At 35.4% G+C, this 16,533-nt stretch overlaps 3 protein-coding genes and 1 non-coding gene across 5 annotated transcripts; 3 read left to right on the top strand and 1 right to left on the bottom strand.

The window, feature by feature from the left end:
* Positions 1-224: 224 nt before the first annotated feature.
* On the top strand, positions 225-2,152 carry LOC140808315 (large ribosomal subunit protein uL22y). The gene is made up of 7 exons (XM_073165407.1): positions 225-361; positions 458-494; positions 579-619; positions 1,221-1,451; positions 1,524-1,626; positions 1,745-1,812; positions 1,927-2,152. Exons 1-7 carry the CDS (start codon positions 359-361, stop codon positions 1,966-1,968), a joined length of 525 nt encoding a protein of 174 aa, XP_073021508.1. The 5' UTR covers positions 225-358; the 3' UTR covers positions 1,969-2,152.
* Positions 828-960, top strand: LOC140808559 (small nucleolar RNA snoR74). Its single transcript, XR_012112976.1, has one exon. It is a non-coding gene; the product is annotated as a small nucleolar RNA snoR74 (small nucleolar RNA).
* An 809-nt stretch (positions 2,153-2,961) lies between the features above and the next one.
* LOC140808317 (signal peptidase complex subunit 1-like) lies at positions 2,962-4,733 on the top strand. The gene is made up of 2 exons (XM_073165408.1): positions 2,962-3,095; positions 4,274-4,733. Exon 2 carries the CDS (start codon positions 4,274-4,276, stop codon positions 4,553-4,555), a length of 282 nt encoding a protein of 93 aa, XP_073021509.1. The 5' UTR covers positions 2,962-3,095; the 3' UTR covers positions 4,556-4,733.
* Positions 4,734-5,769: 1,036 nt separating this feature from the next.
* LOC140807057 (mannosyl-oligosaccharide glucosidase GCS1-like) lies at positions 5,770-15,163 on the bottom strand. Of its 2 annotated transcripts, XM_073163719.1 has the most exons (22): positions 14,826-15,163; positions 14,653-14,726; positions 13,871-14,122; positions 13,398-13,566; positions 12,256-12,342; positions 12,064-12,132; positions 11,857-11,953; positions 11,542-11,624; positions 10,467-10,574; positions 9,555-9,673; positions 9,279-9,386; positions 9,110-9,183; positions 8,298-8,423; positions 8,052-8,119; positions 7,463-7,609; positions 7,347-7,397; positions 7,147-7,203; positions 6,833-6,982; positions 6,657-6,748; positions 6,442-6,551; positions 6,297-6,360; positions 5,770-6,201 (listed from the first exon to the last, which is right to left on the bottom strand). In XM_073163719.1, the coding sequence occupies exons 1-22, from the start codon at positions 15,108-15,110 to the stop codon at positions 6,057-6,059; spliced, it is 2,535 nt and encodes an 844-aa protein (XP_073019820.1). In that variant the 5' UTR covers positions 15,111-15,163; the 3' UTR covers positions 5,770-6,056. The 2 variants fall into 2 exon arrangements, 1 of the variants encoding a protein (XP_073019820.1); XR_012112618.1 differs by lacking the exon at positions 5,770-6,201 and having other exon boundaries at positions 6,850-6,982.
* Between the last annotated feature and the right edge of the window lie 1,370 nt (positions 15,164-16,533).

Raw genomic sequence — 16,533 nt, 5'->3', positions numbered from 1 at the left:
TCCAAATTCACAATAACATAATTAAATAACTATAAATAATTCATTTTAAATTTGGATATTTTAATTGTCGTCAACTTTTTGATATTATTATTACTTTTTTTTAGAATAATTTTTTGTTAGTTTTTTTTTTAGAATAATTAGTTGGGTCATACAAGTCAATTGGGTAAATAATGAGCCTGCAGGCCCACGTCTGGAACTTCAATAAAATAGAATCATTGTGCCCAAACAATTAGAGCAGCCCATTATGGCCCAATTAGATCTTAGGGTTTCGAAGCGAGGTATATAAACGAAGACCCTCTCACTCCTACTTCGCCTTCACCGAAGAACCCTAAGACGGAGCATTTTCCCTGAATCAAAGATGGTATATCCCTTCTCTCGCTCGTTACAGCACACAATATACAAGTTTATCGTTTAATATATAACTTTCAATTTTTATTTATTATTAATTTCTTGTCAGGTGAAATACTCGAGAGAGCCTGATAACGCCACGAAATGTAGGTTTTTCATTTAGTCGTAAGATTTAAATCGTTGTATTTCTTGGAAGTGTTTCTACTAATTTGTTATGTGTTGATCCGCAGCCTGCAAATCTAGGGGATCCGATCTCCGAGTTCATTTCAAGGTATGTTTTTTTTGGTTGGTTTGTTTTCCATATTTTTTATTTTTTTTTATAGATTTATGAATTGGGTTGTGTTTCTTAGTCAACTTTGTTTAAAGTTTTGAAATTTGAGTGTGCATGAGCTGTGTGTCATGATTTTTGAATACTCACTGTTAATTGAGGTCCATTATTTGTATTTGAGTATTGGGTCGATTACGAAGTTAACCTGATGAAAAAAGCAGGGACTTGTTGCCTTTTGTGAACAAGTCTCTCGTATACGTCAGGGATAAAAGATTTGCAATGTTATTGGGTGAACCTCTTGAGTTATTCCAATGACTGATGGTTCAGTAAACGATGCTACATTGTTTTTATAGCAGCATTAAGCCATGAGTTGGAGTATATGCGATTATCCTCAAAGTTCTTATTTAAACTTCGGATATTTGAAGGTTGAGATAACCCATAAAATGTGTTTTGTATGACATTGTGCCTGGTATTGTCAGCATCAAGAAATCTCATGCTGAAATAGATGTTTGATTTTTTTATTGATATCATCATTGTGGTGTGCTATCCTTGTTGTAGATGATATCATATCTAATTGAAATAATGACTCCATACATTTGTGCAGAATACTAGGGAAACTGCCCATGCCATCAGAAAGCTGCCTCTAGCCAAGGCCAAAAGGTATTTGGAGGATGTCCTTGCCCACAAGCAGGCCATTCCTTTCACTCGCTACTGCGGTGGTGTTGGGAGAACCGCTCAGGCAAAGAACAGGCATTCCAATGGACAGGGTCGCTGGCCTGCGAAATCTGCCAAGTTTATCTTGGATTTACTGAAGAATGCTGAGAGTAACGCGGAGGTAAACCTTTATTCAATTTTTTGTTACTTAATTTATATTTTTATATCTAATAGCTGAAGATTTATGTGCCAGGTGAAAGGCTTGGACGTGGATGCACTTTTCATTTCCCACATTCAAGTTAACCAGGCTCAGAAGCAGAGGCGTCGTACATACCGCGCACATGGGAGAATAAATCGTACGATGTTTCTTATATTTAATAAAGAAAACTTGGGAGAATAAATCTTTGTGGCCATATATTTGTTTATCGAATCTTATAATTAAAATTGTTTGAACTAACATTATGATCTACTTAGCTTACATGTCATCTCCTTGCCACATTGAATTGATTCTATCTGAAAAGGAAGAACCTGTGAAAAAGGAGGTAACCATGAATGCTTGAATCTTTATTTAGGATTGGTTGAAGCGGAGTTCATTGAATCACAAATTTTCTGTTTCTCGTGCTGATAATTGTTACATTTTCTTGTTTGATTTGCAGCCTGAATCTCAGTTGGCAGCAAGCAAGCCTAGGAAAGCTTGAGCTCTTGGTGAAAGAATTCCAGTTCATCGTTTGCCAAATTTTGAGCTTATGCCCCCTTTCTCTTTCGGTTTTTGTAGACAGTTGTGGTTTATTTGCATACAGTGATTTTGAATTTAGAATATAATTGGATCTGTAAGATTTGCTCCTCAAGCCCTTCATATACGATTCTACCATTTCCAATCAAGCCCTTGTCGAACAATTAGACTGGAGTTACTCTTGAAAATTTCCCCGTAACTTGATTTTTCGAGTCTCATTTCTTTAATTCTTTTTTAAAATTTTAATCGGCATAAAAATGCTTCTCATTTTTTGTAAGAAAATCATAAAAAAGGTAGCCTCGAAGAAAACGAGTTGGAATTTGCGACGCTACACAAAATTCCATCACTTTGCATTGCGATCTCTAAAGAACCATTAGTCATGAATTAAGTTTTTATTTAGATTGTGTTGATGCATATATAATATTAAAATAAAAAAATTATTAATTTGTTTAAACTAATTCAAAATTTTATATCTTAAATAATTATCTTTTGAAATATTTCATCAATTCTAAAACTCAACGTTAAAAAAAGTTTTTTGTTTTCTAAAAATGTTCAGAATAGTGCTCTACTGAAATTATCAATTTTTTTTTTAATGATATAAAATATAAACACGAGACAACAAACACTTACATTCGGTTTATTTTTTAAAAAAGCACGTTCAATTCCATTTTGATGTTGAATTTCTTCTTTTATTTTTTGGTTCAATTATAGACACTTTAGTTTGTTTTTATTTCGAGGTAAGAGATAGATAAAGAGAGATACGTTCAAAACGTAAAATTAGATTTTTTTTTTAATATTTTTGTTTTATTGGAGTTAAGACTCTAAACTCTCCAAGTTGTGAGAGAGATTTAAGATAATTTTAAACTTTGAATTAAAGTACAAATATTTTATTATCATAATTATACGTACAAAAATAATACCATTAATTAAATAAAATTATAAAGAGCTTTGGTGGTCAACTTAAAAGGATTTCTCCCACAAATATAACAGCGGTTGGTTTCTATAAATCTATCTGAGGTCACTTCGATTCCCAAAACCCCTCTCCTTCGCTTCGGACACAATCTTACCCCACGATCGTCGCTTTGCTTGCTGGTAAGTTCAATTAGTTTCTATTGATCAGCAGATCAATTATTTGGTTTCATAGATCTTCAATTTTGGTAATCATTTTCCTTTTTTTTTGGGTGTATGAATGAGTGTATATGAATGGATGTTTTGAGAAATGATAAGTGAAAATCTCGCTGAATGAGTGTATATGAATGGATGTTTTGAGAAATGATAAGTGAAAATCTCGCTGATTTATATGGATTGCTGGATTTTTATCCGGAAAAATCGATTTGAGTGGTTGGGTGTTTTCGAGGAATGATTGGGTGTCTGATGGTTCGCCGGAACGCCGTTATCGCGGGCTTAACGGGAACGGCTGTGGCTGAGATGGATTTCACTCCTAGAACGGAAGGTGCTCCAGAACGCCTATGATGACGGTGATAACGGCGGAATGGCCCTTTTTTTTGGGAATGGAAAAACTTTGGCCGTGATCGGGAAGGAACGGCCGCTGTAACATAACTCCCTAATTGTTTCCGACAACGCTGCAGAGCACTGTGTATGTAGGAGAAGAATAATGTTTGTTGATCCATCCTAGAGAACAGCTGGTTTTTTGAGTTAATTGGACAATGTCCTGTGGCTGTGGGTGTTTCGGCCTTTTTTTCGTGTTATAGAAAAAGTGGGAGTTTCGAATTATGTTCAAAGGAAATGTAGTTTAAAAAAACTGTAATACTTGTCTTTGGCAAGCAATTCTGCATTCAAGCACCTACGTGTTTGAGGCCGTCTGAGTGAAGGCTTATATTCATGTTCTTTCCTTGAGCATAGGCTTTAATTTTTTTTGGAGTCAAATTGCTTCAAAATACTTTTTAATGGACTGTATTACTCGCGGTCAAATTGTGTTTTCCTACTCAGTAATTGCTAAATAGTCTGGCATTATACCTTGTTTATCTAAAAATTGCCAACCTATTAAATCATTGTGAGGCTCATTACTACTCCATATGTTTTGCTTTGATGACTCAACACACTTGGGTGTGATTTGTTCTGAAATTTTTACAGTAATGGGTACTAAAGGATGAAACTTCATCTATTTATTTATTATCTCATGTAATGCCTTTTTGTTTTTCTTTAAACTATTACTTTACAACTCCATTTAGTTGAAATCATTTAAGCACGACCACATCTACAATTCATTGGAGCATAACTATCTTATTACTCAATAATTTGGTCGGCAGATGGATTGGCAGGGGCAGAAGCTAGCAGAGCAGCTGATGCAGCTGATGTTGGTAATTTTTGCAGCTGTGGCATTCATTGCAGGTTACGTGTTGGGGTCTTTTCAGACAATGATCCTTATCTACACAGCTGGAGTCGTGCTAACTTCTATTGTTACCATCCCCAATTGGCCATTCTTCAACCGCCATCCTCTCAATTGGTTAGACCCAAACGAAGCTGAAAAGTATCCCAAGCCACAGCCTGCTGCTAATTCTGGCTCAAAAAAGAAGACATCGAAGAAGTAGGTTATCTAAGTTTCAGCGTTCAAGGTCTTAAGTCACATAGCACAAAGTTTTGGGTTGATGAATGAGTATTTACAGCGCCTTGACATTAATTAAAGCTTACAATTTAAAGTAGCCGTGACTGCATATGTTCTCCTTTTGTTAACTATTACTGTTCTATGGACTACTCTTGGGCTCTCTAGTTGTGCCTCCAGTTTACAATAGATATGTGGGACCATAGCACAATGCACACACGTGAGATTATTAGAATCACATTGATCGTCACCAACATTTCGAACAAGGGTCCATGATAAAAACAGTTATTTTTTGTGATACCATTAATGTTCATGCTATAGATACTTAGCTGATATCTAGATCTTGGTCAATTTACAAGCTAAAACCTTCTAAAATATAAGCACATACAGACGGCAGAACTTGCTAGCCTAGTCAATCAATTAATATCACTGCAGTGGTGCAACAAGAACATAGCGGTGGGAATGAAGGTAGATTTGACTTGATATTTTGAATGATTAGAAGTCTAGATATAAAATTGCAAGATTTGAGTTGAATTCAAATGTAAGCGAAGATGATCTGAATTTATGGGGGTAGAAGAACTAATTTCGACTTTTACATATACCATGGATTGTAATGCTATATTTTGAATGATGAACCCAAAATGTATTGGATTTGAAGTATAAATTTCAAATTCTGACATACGTGATCTTTTTAATGCCATAGCTAGATCAAAACGCGACTTTAGGTTCCACCTTTAAACGGGGTTCAATCGTTCTCTAAAATACCTTTCATAAATTGGGCTCGCTCAATGGAAAGTCTAATGTGTGCTCATAGATCAAGTAAATTCATTTATGCGACACCATGCCAAGTTATGAGCAATTGGCAGTTGAGTAGGATGATTGATTGATTGATTGATTCTTTTGGCAAATATCATATTGGTTTACTAATTATTTTCTAATTCGAAAACCAGCGATCATTTGGTTGCAAAAGCTTTTCCATATTAAGTGTTTGATAAATATTTCAAAGCTCAACTTCTCAGGTTGTTCATACTTTTAAGTTTTAACCAACTGTTAGCAGCAGATGTCAAGAGAACAGATATGCTAATTTAAGGTAATGGCCACTCACAGTATTGATTTCTGCGAATGTTTATTTTGTTCATAATGGAACTAAAGTCATTACTCTCACGGGTCCCTCAAGAAACCATGTTTATTTAATATAAATAGATAAAAGCTATCGATTTCTTTCTGTTGCTCGGAGGTCAAATGAAGTCCAAGTTTCTGTTCCAAAAATGGCGTTTCGTTTCATGTTATCATGTGAATAGATAGACACATGTTCTTCAAGTAAACCTATAAACGATTTACTAGACACGTCATGTTGCTATTAGATGGTGCATGAAGTAGACTACCATTTGGAACATAATTTTGAATTGGTTTGGTCACAAGTTAAAGATCGATGTGAATATTGCTTGGGATCCAAAACTTGGAGGCTGCTCGCTCTTTGCCAAGAACTCTTAACAGTCGGTATATGCTTCCGCCATGATCAAAACTATGAGTGCTGTCCAACCGGTGAATGGCCGAGCACCTTTCCCCTTACCTTTCTTTGGATCATACTGTTCCCACAAGTAGCCAGTCTCATTATAGTTCCTAATCACATTTCTGCCACAAGGAAAGACACAAAAATTAGATAAAAGTGAATGCCCGTAAATGGAGACATTTTTCAGTTGAATTATAAGTATCAAGGGGGCATATACCGGATCAAATTGTTCCTCAAGTCATTGTAAATGACTTTGGCTCGGTCTTTGTATGGTCCATCCACTACAACAATCGAGCAAATAACCATATTTGAAAGAACGTAATATTTACATGGACTAAAATACCTTATTTTTAAACATGTACCTTCTGAATAATAGTGGAGTGAGGAGAGAATCAGATAATTCATGTTCATCCAAATTTGCCCTCTCCAGTATGGTGGGTCGTGTTCAGTGTTGCGTTGCATGTATATTGAGCTGGTGCACAGCCAATAAGTTGTGAATTAATTGAGGAAAAAATGAAACCTCCATAGTTAATGTATCACACACGAGGAGCCCAAGTACTTGGTCCTTTTGTTTTACCTTGTTTTGGCTAGAGATCTGAGTCCATAGTTCGTCCACAGAGTACTCTTGTTTGAGATCAGATCAAGCTGTTTTTCTAATATCCATGATTCCTGTCGGAAAATGTCATAAAAAATTAAACAAGAATATGACATAACACATGAAATAACATCAGTAATTAAGATAGCTCAACTCACTGGTGGTATAAGCCTACCCATAAAGGGGAAAAGGCTGACATAGCCAATGTGTGGAACCAGTTTCAACTCAGGTTTCTCTAAAACTTCACGTACAAGTTCACGAGTAGGATAATTGCCTGCATTCTCTACTATTCGCCAACTTAGACGAACCTAATAGGAAAAGCAATGTCACTACAATTACAAACCTACAACAAGCATTCTCTTGTCGTCTTTTCTTTCTCCCTAGGTACACTGTTACGCGAGCAGAATAGTAACTATTCAAACTCTCGAAATCCAACATCATTACAGGAATATCTGAAAAGCCAACGGTATACCTTCTCTGAATGATTCCCATAATCAAAATAGGCTCCATAAGCATGATCAAAATGCATCTACAAAGGGAAAAACACACACGAGACATATCAAATTACATGCTCCCATGTAATAAAGTCAACTGTCATACAACGTTCGTAGACACAGTCATGATGACAAAAATCTGTAAAGAAAATAAGTACAAGGGAAACAAAGGAATTACTTGATTTAAAAGCTCAAAATCCGAGAGCAATTTCGCTGTCAAGCCATATTCCTGCACAATTTTACATAAGCTTGAAATAGAATAACCCCACAACTTAGCCATGTCTTTTGTCATACCTTTCCATTGTCTTTGTCCTCAAGGAACTCTGAAATGGAGTGCATGCAATCTGCAGCAAGCTGCATCCAGCATCTAAGATCCAAGTGACGCTCATCTTCACTGGGGTGCGATGCACGTGGATAATCGTCAAATCCAGATGATAACGACTGGGATGCGCAAAAAATAAATCAGTAAATTTGACAAATGAAGCAAATTAAGGCTTGAGTTTAAAATTTTGTAAGTCGATAAAGGCCTATGCCTCCAGGAGTACATCTTATGCATTGTTAGTAGTGTTCTACTCCAAACCTCTAGGCTTTAGTGGTGTGTACTACTGAGGAAACCAAAAGAGCTGATGGTAACATTCATTTATATTAGTTCTGGGAAATGCAAATTATCTAGAAGTGATGTTTTAATTAATAGAATCTATAAACTACATATACTTGTGAGTAGTAAGAAAGAAATTATCATCACCAAAATTGTACGAATACACCATGGAAAGAAAAAAGGATGACTAAATATACTACTCTTCAGGAGGAAAGGTGTCAACACAAAAAAAAAAGAATTTGGGAGTGGTTTTAACAACTGAATTTAAATGGCCTGGATGAAAACCTTTGGATTCAGTTCACGAATGGTTGTGTCATCTCTTCCATGCCAAAAGTAGGTATTCACTTCTTTTCCTACAAATAAAGAGTCATGTTTAAATTACCGAAAAGCCAATTAACTCACTGCTTAGCCAAAATCCAGGTAGAATCCCAGTAACACAGACATATCTCATTACATGAAGATTCGCATGCCAACACTGACACACATCAATTGCCAGAAATACACTGTTTCCATCAATTCTACCGTGTTTACCTGATTGGGTAGTATTAAACCATTGAAACCATGCATCAAGGCGAACAAATGCTTGCTGTAAGAAAATAGAGATGGCATTGCTTTCAGCAGCAGCAAACTTGTTTCTCTTCATGCCACAAACCAAATCTGCAAAACAAAAAACTCTATCACCATATAGATAATGATTCAGCAATTTACAAGAAGTTCCACAGCTGGAATGAGTTTTACGAGATGCAATTTGTAGCCAAAACGCTATCAGCTATTCAAAGAAACAAACAAGATTATTTTCTCAACATCAGATATGCATAAAAAAATATTCAGCTTCAAGTCTTCAACCATATTTGGCTATACATTATAGCACAACATTGTTCGGAACCTTCCTTCATGGAAAATAAGTGTTTGACCAGAACAAGAGAGAACAAGATGCCTTAGAGCACACTAACAAATTACATTGATTAATTCTTTTGCTACTAAACAACTCAGTATATCTTGATCATACAAGGATGAGAGACATGAAACAATCAGATGGACAACAAAGCACAAGCCATAATAAATCATAAACATAATAGGCCTACATGCCACAAATTTTCCACCTACTCTTTTCTTTAGGAAGATAGGAGTGGAATAACATAAGGTACTTCTAAGGATGGTGAGTTCATTGCACTTTCATGATACAGCTCATTATTAACTAGGAAACTTAAAAAATGTTAGTACTTTTAGTTGTTATACGAGGTCAACAAATAAATATGAGCCAACTATCTTTAATATCACATAAACGATTGATAAAAAAATGGCATGCTGGAAGCCTCCGTCCCATTGCAGTAAAAAGTAACCTCGTAAAACCAAAAACAATGTTGGAGGATTTCCGTTATTTGGATGCTGGAGCACAAACTCCGATGGTACCTTACTGCAGATAAAGCAAAACAAATTTTAATATATATATGGGGTTATTTAACATAAGCACGCTGGTGGAAAAGACTTGATGAAGCTACATGCCATCACCTTAAGGCTTCGGCGCCTAAAATTTGCTCACGTGGAATCCATCCATCAGTATTTATCAGATCTAACCAATGCCCTATGATGTCCAAAGAAATGTGAATATCCCAACGCCTTTGCACAGAGAGACCAAACAAAATTATAAGCTCAAGAAATAGTAGATTGCTTTAATATAAACAATTAGTGACCCAAGCTGATATCAGAAACACAAGGTTTTGAGGAAGATTGCAGAATAACTAGAAAAAGAGGGAAAAGAAGCATACGAGCTAACAGGCAACCTACCAGATCAGAAGTTGATGAAAGCCTTCATCCCACAAAAAACCCCTTGGAAAGAAGGGTCGACTTGGCACTGCTGTGTACAGTTCAGCTGGCCAATATAATATATAATTATCACCAACTATCTGTAATAGATAATAGCATCAATAACTTTGTTAGGCATCCAAATAGCAGAAAAAAAGCACACAAATAGAAGGAAGCAATAAAATTACTGACTTTATCCAACATAGCTAATAAGATAATTGTTTTAATTGAACTCAAGGAAATGAAATTTAAAAATATAAAGTGCGCAGAGGGACTGAAAACAGTAGGGTATTAATATGTGAATAGGAATTGGACATAAACAAACTTTTATCACGTGAAAAAGAAGAGATAATTTATTGTTTGTGAACCTACCAAGCAATTGGAATCGCGTCAAATCATATGTGCGCTTTGCACCACTTTTTGCTGACCTAATTAATGTCAGGAATATCCCTTGAAAGTATGGTATTTAAAGAATATTTTAGCCAATGAAGTTGCAAACGAGTTCCATGCAACAGCCAGTCTGAATTTGTTTTCCAAGAGCCCTTTTAGTCTCACAATTTTGAGAAATTATACACATCACCCAGCTTGTTTATAAAACACTACAAGTTCAGTAGAACCAGTCGAACTATTTTTCAGTGAGATATTACTAAAAATCCGCAAAAACACATCCTGAAAGCTATTATGATATAAAAGGAACAGTTTAGATTTAACAATAGAAAAACGACTCCAGTAACAAGGAGCAAAAAAGCAGGTAGCGCAAGTTGTTGAACTTTAGAAATTGCATTTATATGCTGAAACTTTTTACATGATTCCACATTCTACAACAGGGGGAAGGCAATAAATCTGTATCATCACGAATGAAAACATTTAGCATAGTAAGCTATACTGACATACATCAGAGGAATATGGATGTGAAATTTTTGATTGGCCATAAAAGTAGCCAATCCCACCCAACAAATTGCCAAGAGCAGCTTGACCCACAGCCATGGCTTCAGAATCAAGCTGAAATAAACCACATTACATCTCGATTCAGAAGATGGGAAGATGAAGAAACATGACGAATAATAGTAGAAAGATAACAGCAGTTGGTAAATGATAGCATTTACTATTGTATGAGAGAACATAGATGAGGCAGATTTATATAATTCCAAAGCTCTTGACCAGATTAGGGAAATATAGGCATTGATGAGATGAGATAAAACGCACGAATCGTTTTGCATAGCTACAAACATGGTGATGCATGTTCCTCACACGGTTTTCTTCAACATGTCCCAGAAACAATTCCTAAGTAAATTAGTGAACACTATCCACTGAAAGCCAAACAGGAATTCCATGTGAAACCATTAAAAAGACCAATTGATTCTTCATCCTTTCGGCAAGAAAGTGTTAAACCCACAAGCTTCTTTCATTTTATCAACCATAATCAACAAAATAAACAAGGAAATAAGCTGAAATTTTCTATCATAAACCGCAAACTACAGATCCAGAGGAAATCCTTTGTACAAGAGATGGACTCTCTTTACTCTGGCCAAAGCTAGTGACCTCGCTCAAGAAGAATGAATAACTTCTCTCCACCTTAACCTTCCCTTTCCCCATGGGCCCTACACCCTAATCCTTCTAGAATACCCTTGATCCAGCCCACTAAACCCTTCAAGCCCAGGCCCGTAACAGAAAGACAGCCACCTATGAGAAGCACAAAATGATTGAAAACAACTCAGAGATGTTTCCACATCACAAGAAGTCAAAACACAAACATGCGAACTGAAAACATCACAATCATGTATCATCTTGCATCTCACGATTTTCACATCCAAATTGTATATTTATGTCCCTACTGTTAGAGAACAAAGATTCAACCCCTAAAAGACTCATATTTGACCTAAATAACATCCAAATCTCAAAATTAAATAAATTTATAAACTCTGAACAATAATGAATCTGAGGAAAGGAAGCATCTGACAATACATACCTCATCAGACATATTAAAGACTTCTTGGAATTTATCTTCAAATTGACTCTTCTTCTGATCTAAACGGCTACTAAATGAGTCGCCTGAACAATTGAAAAATGGTTCTAAATGAGGAGAGGAAATAAGGTTGCCTAACAAATAAAAGATTAATTTTCAAGAAAAAGCAAACAATCTTGAAGGCTTAGGAAAACTCAAACAATCTTGAAGGCTTAGGAAATCATAATTCGTGACATCAGTAAGCTAAAATCTACTTTCTAAAGATGTTTTGAAGAATATGTGGAATTCAAAAATAATATAAAACAAATGCATAATTACCTATAAAGCTTTTGACACGTTCTTCAGTACTTAAACTAGAACCACTAGATCCTGATACAAACGCGATGTCGGCTTTGAAGGGAATCATGGCAGCTATCTTGATAAAAAAGAAGAAAATGTCAAGCAAAGCAGATAGAAGCAAATTAAAACTGATGTTAAAATAATAAATAAACCACGATAAGATAATTAACATTCATCATAACAAACCTGAAAAACTAGAACGTTTGGAGTATCATCAGATGTATCTGAAAGCTGTAACCGACCAATTTTTCTAGCCTAAACAGAAAGAATGGATTTTGATATAGGAGTGGCATGAAGATGTGTTAATAAGTGGCTGAACATGATATAAAAAATAATAAGTTGTTTTGCAAAAACACTGCAAATTGGTTGCTTGCACACCTGGGTTCCAAGATTAACTTGGACGAGATCAGATAGATTGTGAATGTGAGGCGTCTTGAAACCAGCATAGTGGAGCTCAAATTCATCCTGCAAAAGCAACTTCAAAAATTAGTTTCCCCAAACTATTATCATAGGCAGGTATTCCATAAAACTAGTAAATCGTCAAAACAAAGTTCTTTCTTATGTTGCATAAAAAAGGTGAAGAGTATGATCCTAAGAACAAATAACAAAAGCAAACAACAACATGCAAAGTAACTGGATTGCACAGTTTTGATTGTATGATTGCAGGCAGAGATCCTCTCTCTCCAAATGTGATTTCACTAAAAGAATTATAAAAGTTGAAAGTTATTCAAAGCACACCATCAAAGAAAACCTTTAACACATCATATAAAACACATGTTCACACAAGCATCTCATAGAACACTTTCATGCCTACGATAAGGATTATAAGGAGTATTAATTTTTCAATTTTCAAAGAATAATAAATTCCTTTTGTTCAATTAACCCACACAATAGTACTTGATGTAACTGGAGGATTAGAGTACAGAAACCCCAAAATACACATTAGTTATTGTTTTAGAGTACGGCAACCCCAAAAGATACATTAGTTATTGTTTCAGATCCCGTAAATCCATGTAAAATCTGTCCGTGGATAAATTTTAACCAGTAAAAGCTTCAAGGCTCAAGCTGCAAGGAATGCAGACTCAAGAATTTAAGAAAAGCCCAGAAAGTAGGAACTTATATTTGTGTAACTCCATGAGTTGGGCGGCGTAGGGAACTCAATATGATTTTGGCTATTTTTTCACATCGAATGCATATTTGTTTCAAAAAAGCCTCCAGAATTAAATAAGCATCTCTATTCTATTTTACAATCCTCTTCCATCTACCGATAAGTGAGATCAGCTACAGCCAAAAGGCAAAAACTTTGGATTTGTTACCAAGAAAAGAGGAGTATAGATATTTGGACAGAGTTTCAAAGTTGATTAGCTGCTTGAAGATCCTATTATTTTTAACAGTAGAAAAAAATTGCATTTCAAATAGGTATTTTCTGGTGGACAAGTCCAGAAACGTTAAATTATACATTTTCAATGTTAATGTATTTTCTCTAGATATATATTCCTTAAATCTTTACGAGAAGATACCTTTGATTCTAAATGCAGCTGCCAACTACCAACATCATTTCGTGAACCAAAGGCTAGGATATGGTTGTCATCGATGCCCATGTTGTCCCCACCCAAACTTAGAACAGACCCACCTTCATCAGCGATGTAAAAGAACAAGTGCACGATTTTATCCATATCTTCACCAGATCTAACATTCAGAAAATCAGGAAGTTATATTAGCAAGTGATTATAGTGCTGGGAATCGAACTTGATTTCATGGAAGAAATAAAGGCAACAAATAGAGAACAACTCAATTTTGATTTTACTCATAAGCCTTCCAACTTCATCTTCATGACATAAAAAGTGCATCCTATTATACGACTTCGCATGCAGTGTCCACAAAGAAATATGTCAATTTGGTTGCTAAAAGTTACACATCGTTGACAAGGCCACCCTTTACATTAAGTTTGAGATCTTACAATGCAAGGTTGTTTAAAGATCTGGGAATTTACTTTTCACTTTGGGCTTCGATCCTCACTCCCCAATCTCCTCCGTAACCACTCTCTTTATCCTTTGATTTTAAAAAGCTTGTTGTCAATGTCAGATCTTGGTCAACCAATACCTGACGTCCATAATCACGTCCATTATGTTGTGACCAACCATAAGTCGATAGCTCATCTGAATCTTGACAAACATGCCGCATAAGATATCTTCCATCCTTCACCCCAATCCACATCAAACCAGCAAGCAGAGACTGTGGAGTCCTGGAAATTAGAACCACTGGTCACATATATTCCTAGCACACACTCAACAAAGTATGTTACAGCCAGAATTACAAACTATGAATAAGCAAATAAAGTGGAGCAGAAACTACTGGTTGGCTTTGTCCCTAGTTGATTTCAGCTTGATACAGACTTATAGCTCATGGTTATACCTAGTGGAACAACTATATTGCTGACAATAAATTAGTTACAGTTTAAACCAAATAAAAGAGGTAATTCAAGATCGCCAATACTTCATCTTCAAAATTTGATCACTGCCGTTCAGCTGCCAAAAGAAAAAATACACCTATACTCCATAGATATGGAGTCAAATGCAATATTGACGAACTTCAATCAAATCTAACGAGCAAAGCTGCTGATTCAAGAGAAACAAGCAATACACCCATAGTTTTTCCCTAAATAATGGAAAATCATTCCAATTCTTAAAGTATTAACAAGAAACAAAAATGAATCATCACTACTACCAAGCGTTAAATTAAAAAGAAATCCTTTTTCAGCTGATGAAAATTTACCGTGCGCGAATCCCAAAGTACACATTAGGCCTGTATGTTCCCCAGTATAAACTCTCTCTGTGATCCCCTTGAAACTGCATTACAAATTTCAATAAACCCACGAGCATAATAAACGGTAAAAATGACAAAAATTCCTATATTTTCACATGAACCAGGATTTAAACAAAAACTACCATAGGAAGATCAATCAGCTTGGGGGCAGATAACGGAGTGATGACTCTGGGTTTTACAGTCTCCTTCACAGGGTTTAAAAAATCCTTCATAAAATAAATAACGAAGACTAGAATTCCAAAAAGCACTGAAATTTTGGTGATCAAAGCTATTATCCACTTCAAATTACTGCTTCTACCACCGATTTTTCTCTTTTTCCGATCGGAATTATGGTCGTTGAACGACGAATCATCATCCGGAGACGACCTAGCTCTGACTTGTGGGTTCCTTCGGGAAACTCGGGTCATATTCTGGTTGTGTATCGGGCAACAGGAGAGCTGTGGAAGGAGAGGTTTATGCAGACCTCTATGTCTGTAAAGTCCCTGTAGCCGATTGTTTGGGCCATTTATTGGAGCTAAGCCCAACTGAATTTGGGCCTTCGGCATTGCTTCATCACTTTAACATTTTTCAGTTTACGTTCGTTTCCTCTTTTTGGGCCACAAATGGGCATCCATAGTACGTACCCCTTTCAAGTATGGGCCGTGGCTTTGTACATACGATTTCTATTTTTCGGTAGATGAGATCCTACTTATGTAGATACTACACTCATTTCATTTCAATGGGTAAGATCTTTTCACACATACAATTGAAAAAAAATGGGTCATATATATGCATGTGCAAATCTTGGTCATCCATCCTATCATGGGACGATGTCCATATGGGTAAGATGAAATAAACCTTATTTTTCTGTGGAAAATGGCAATACATCTTTCAAATTGCGCTTGGACCGACAACAAAAAAAAGACATTATTTTCTTTGATTTTTCAGCTTCATTAATTACTTTAAGATATGGTAATCCAGAACTGATAACAAAATGTCATCTTATTCATAGCAAAAATTTGTGTGAGACGATCTCACAGGTCGTATTTGTGAGACAGATCTATTATTTGGGTCATCCATGAAAATGTATTACCTTTTATGCTAAGAGTATTACTTTTTATTGTGAATATGAGTAGGGTTGACCCGTCTCACAAATTAAGATCCGTGAGACGGTCTCACATGAGACTCACTCCTTATTCATAATGGGAGAATTTTTATAATCAATATCAATTATTTCAGGGAAAAAAATGAACTACAAATCAGGCTTTGTAACTTACCACTTTATTTTTCTCATTTGTTTTTGTACTCAAGAACAAATTTGAAGACGTATTAAATTGCATTTGGTCAAAAAAATATTATTGCCTTTTGACTTTAAACTCAGATTCTCCGTTAGTTTTTACTTAGTTTAATTGAAATACAGATGTTGGTGGGATGTTGATTCTGTTTCTACAAAAATTATTACAGTAACATGTCAATATTAGAATCAACACAAAAATTTTTGTAAGACAATCTCACATTTCAAATATGTGAGATAAATTTCCGATCCTAACCAACTCATGAAAAAATATTATTTTTCATGTAAAAAATATTATTTTTTATTGTCAATATAGATCAGATCAATTCATCTCACGTATATAAATTTGTGACATTGTTTCATAAAAACCTACTCTAGAATCACTCAAGTATCAAACATTAAGTCTTTCCCTTTTGTTATCGACACCAATTTGTTCTCCATTTCTTGGTAATCTATGCATTTAACCACTAAAAGCTGTTGCAAGCGCTCTAAACTCAGAACACTAAGATAAATTACACGTATATTGATATATAAGCCGTTTTCATATACCGAAATGG

Source organism: Primulina eburnea, chromosome 12, assembly GCF_022965805.1.
Source record: "Primulina eburnea isolate SZY01 chromosome 12, ASM2296580v1, whole genome shotgun sequence".
Taxonomy (NCBI): Eukaryota; Viridiplantae; Streptophyta; class Magnoliopsida; order Lamiales; family Gesneriaceae; genus Primulina; species Primulina eburnea.
Note: the sequence above shows the minus strand (reverse complement) of the source record. Positions and strands in the feature narration are given on the sequence as shown.

Bases quoted from the DNA above. Each gene is read 5' to 3' on its own strand.
- LOC140808315 (XM_073165407.1), top strand. The intron at 620-1,220 runs GTATGTTTTTTT...ACATTTGTGCAG, and splicing joins ATCTCCGAGTTCATTTCAAG to AATACTAGGGAAACTGCCCA. The intron at 1,813-1,926 runs GTAACCATGAAT...TTTGATTTGCAG, and splicing joins AAGAACCTGTGAAAAAGGAG to CCTGAATCTCAGTTGGCAGC.
- LOC140808317 (XM_073165408.1), top strand. From the start codon at position 4,274: ATGGATTGGCAGGGGCAGAAGCTAGCAGAGCAGCTGATGCAGCTGATG.
- LOC140807057 (XM_073163719.1), bottom strand. From the start codon at position 15,110: ATGACCCGAGTTTCCCGAAGGAACCCACAAGTCAGAGCTAGGTCGTCT. The intron at 8,424-9,109 runs GTTACTTTTTAC...TTTGTTTTGCAG, and splicing joins ATTGTTTTTGGTTTTACGAG to ATTTGGTTTGTGGCATGAAG. The intron at 6,983-7,146 runs GTATACCGTTGG...TTTTCCTATTAG, and splicing joins ATGGGAATCATTCAGAGAAG to GTTCGTCTAAGTTGGCGAAT.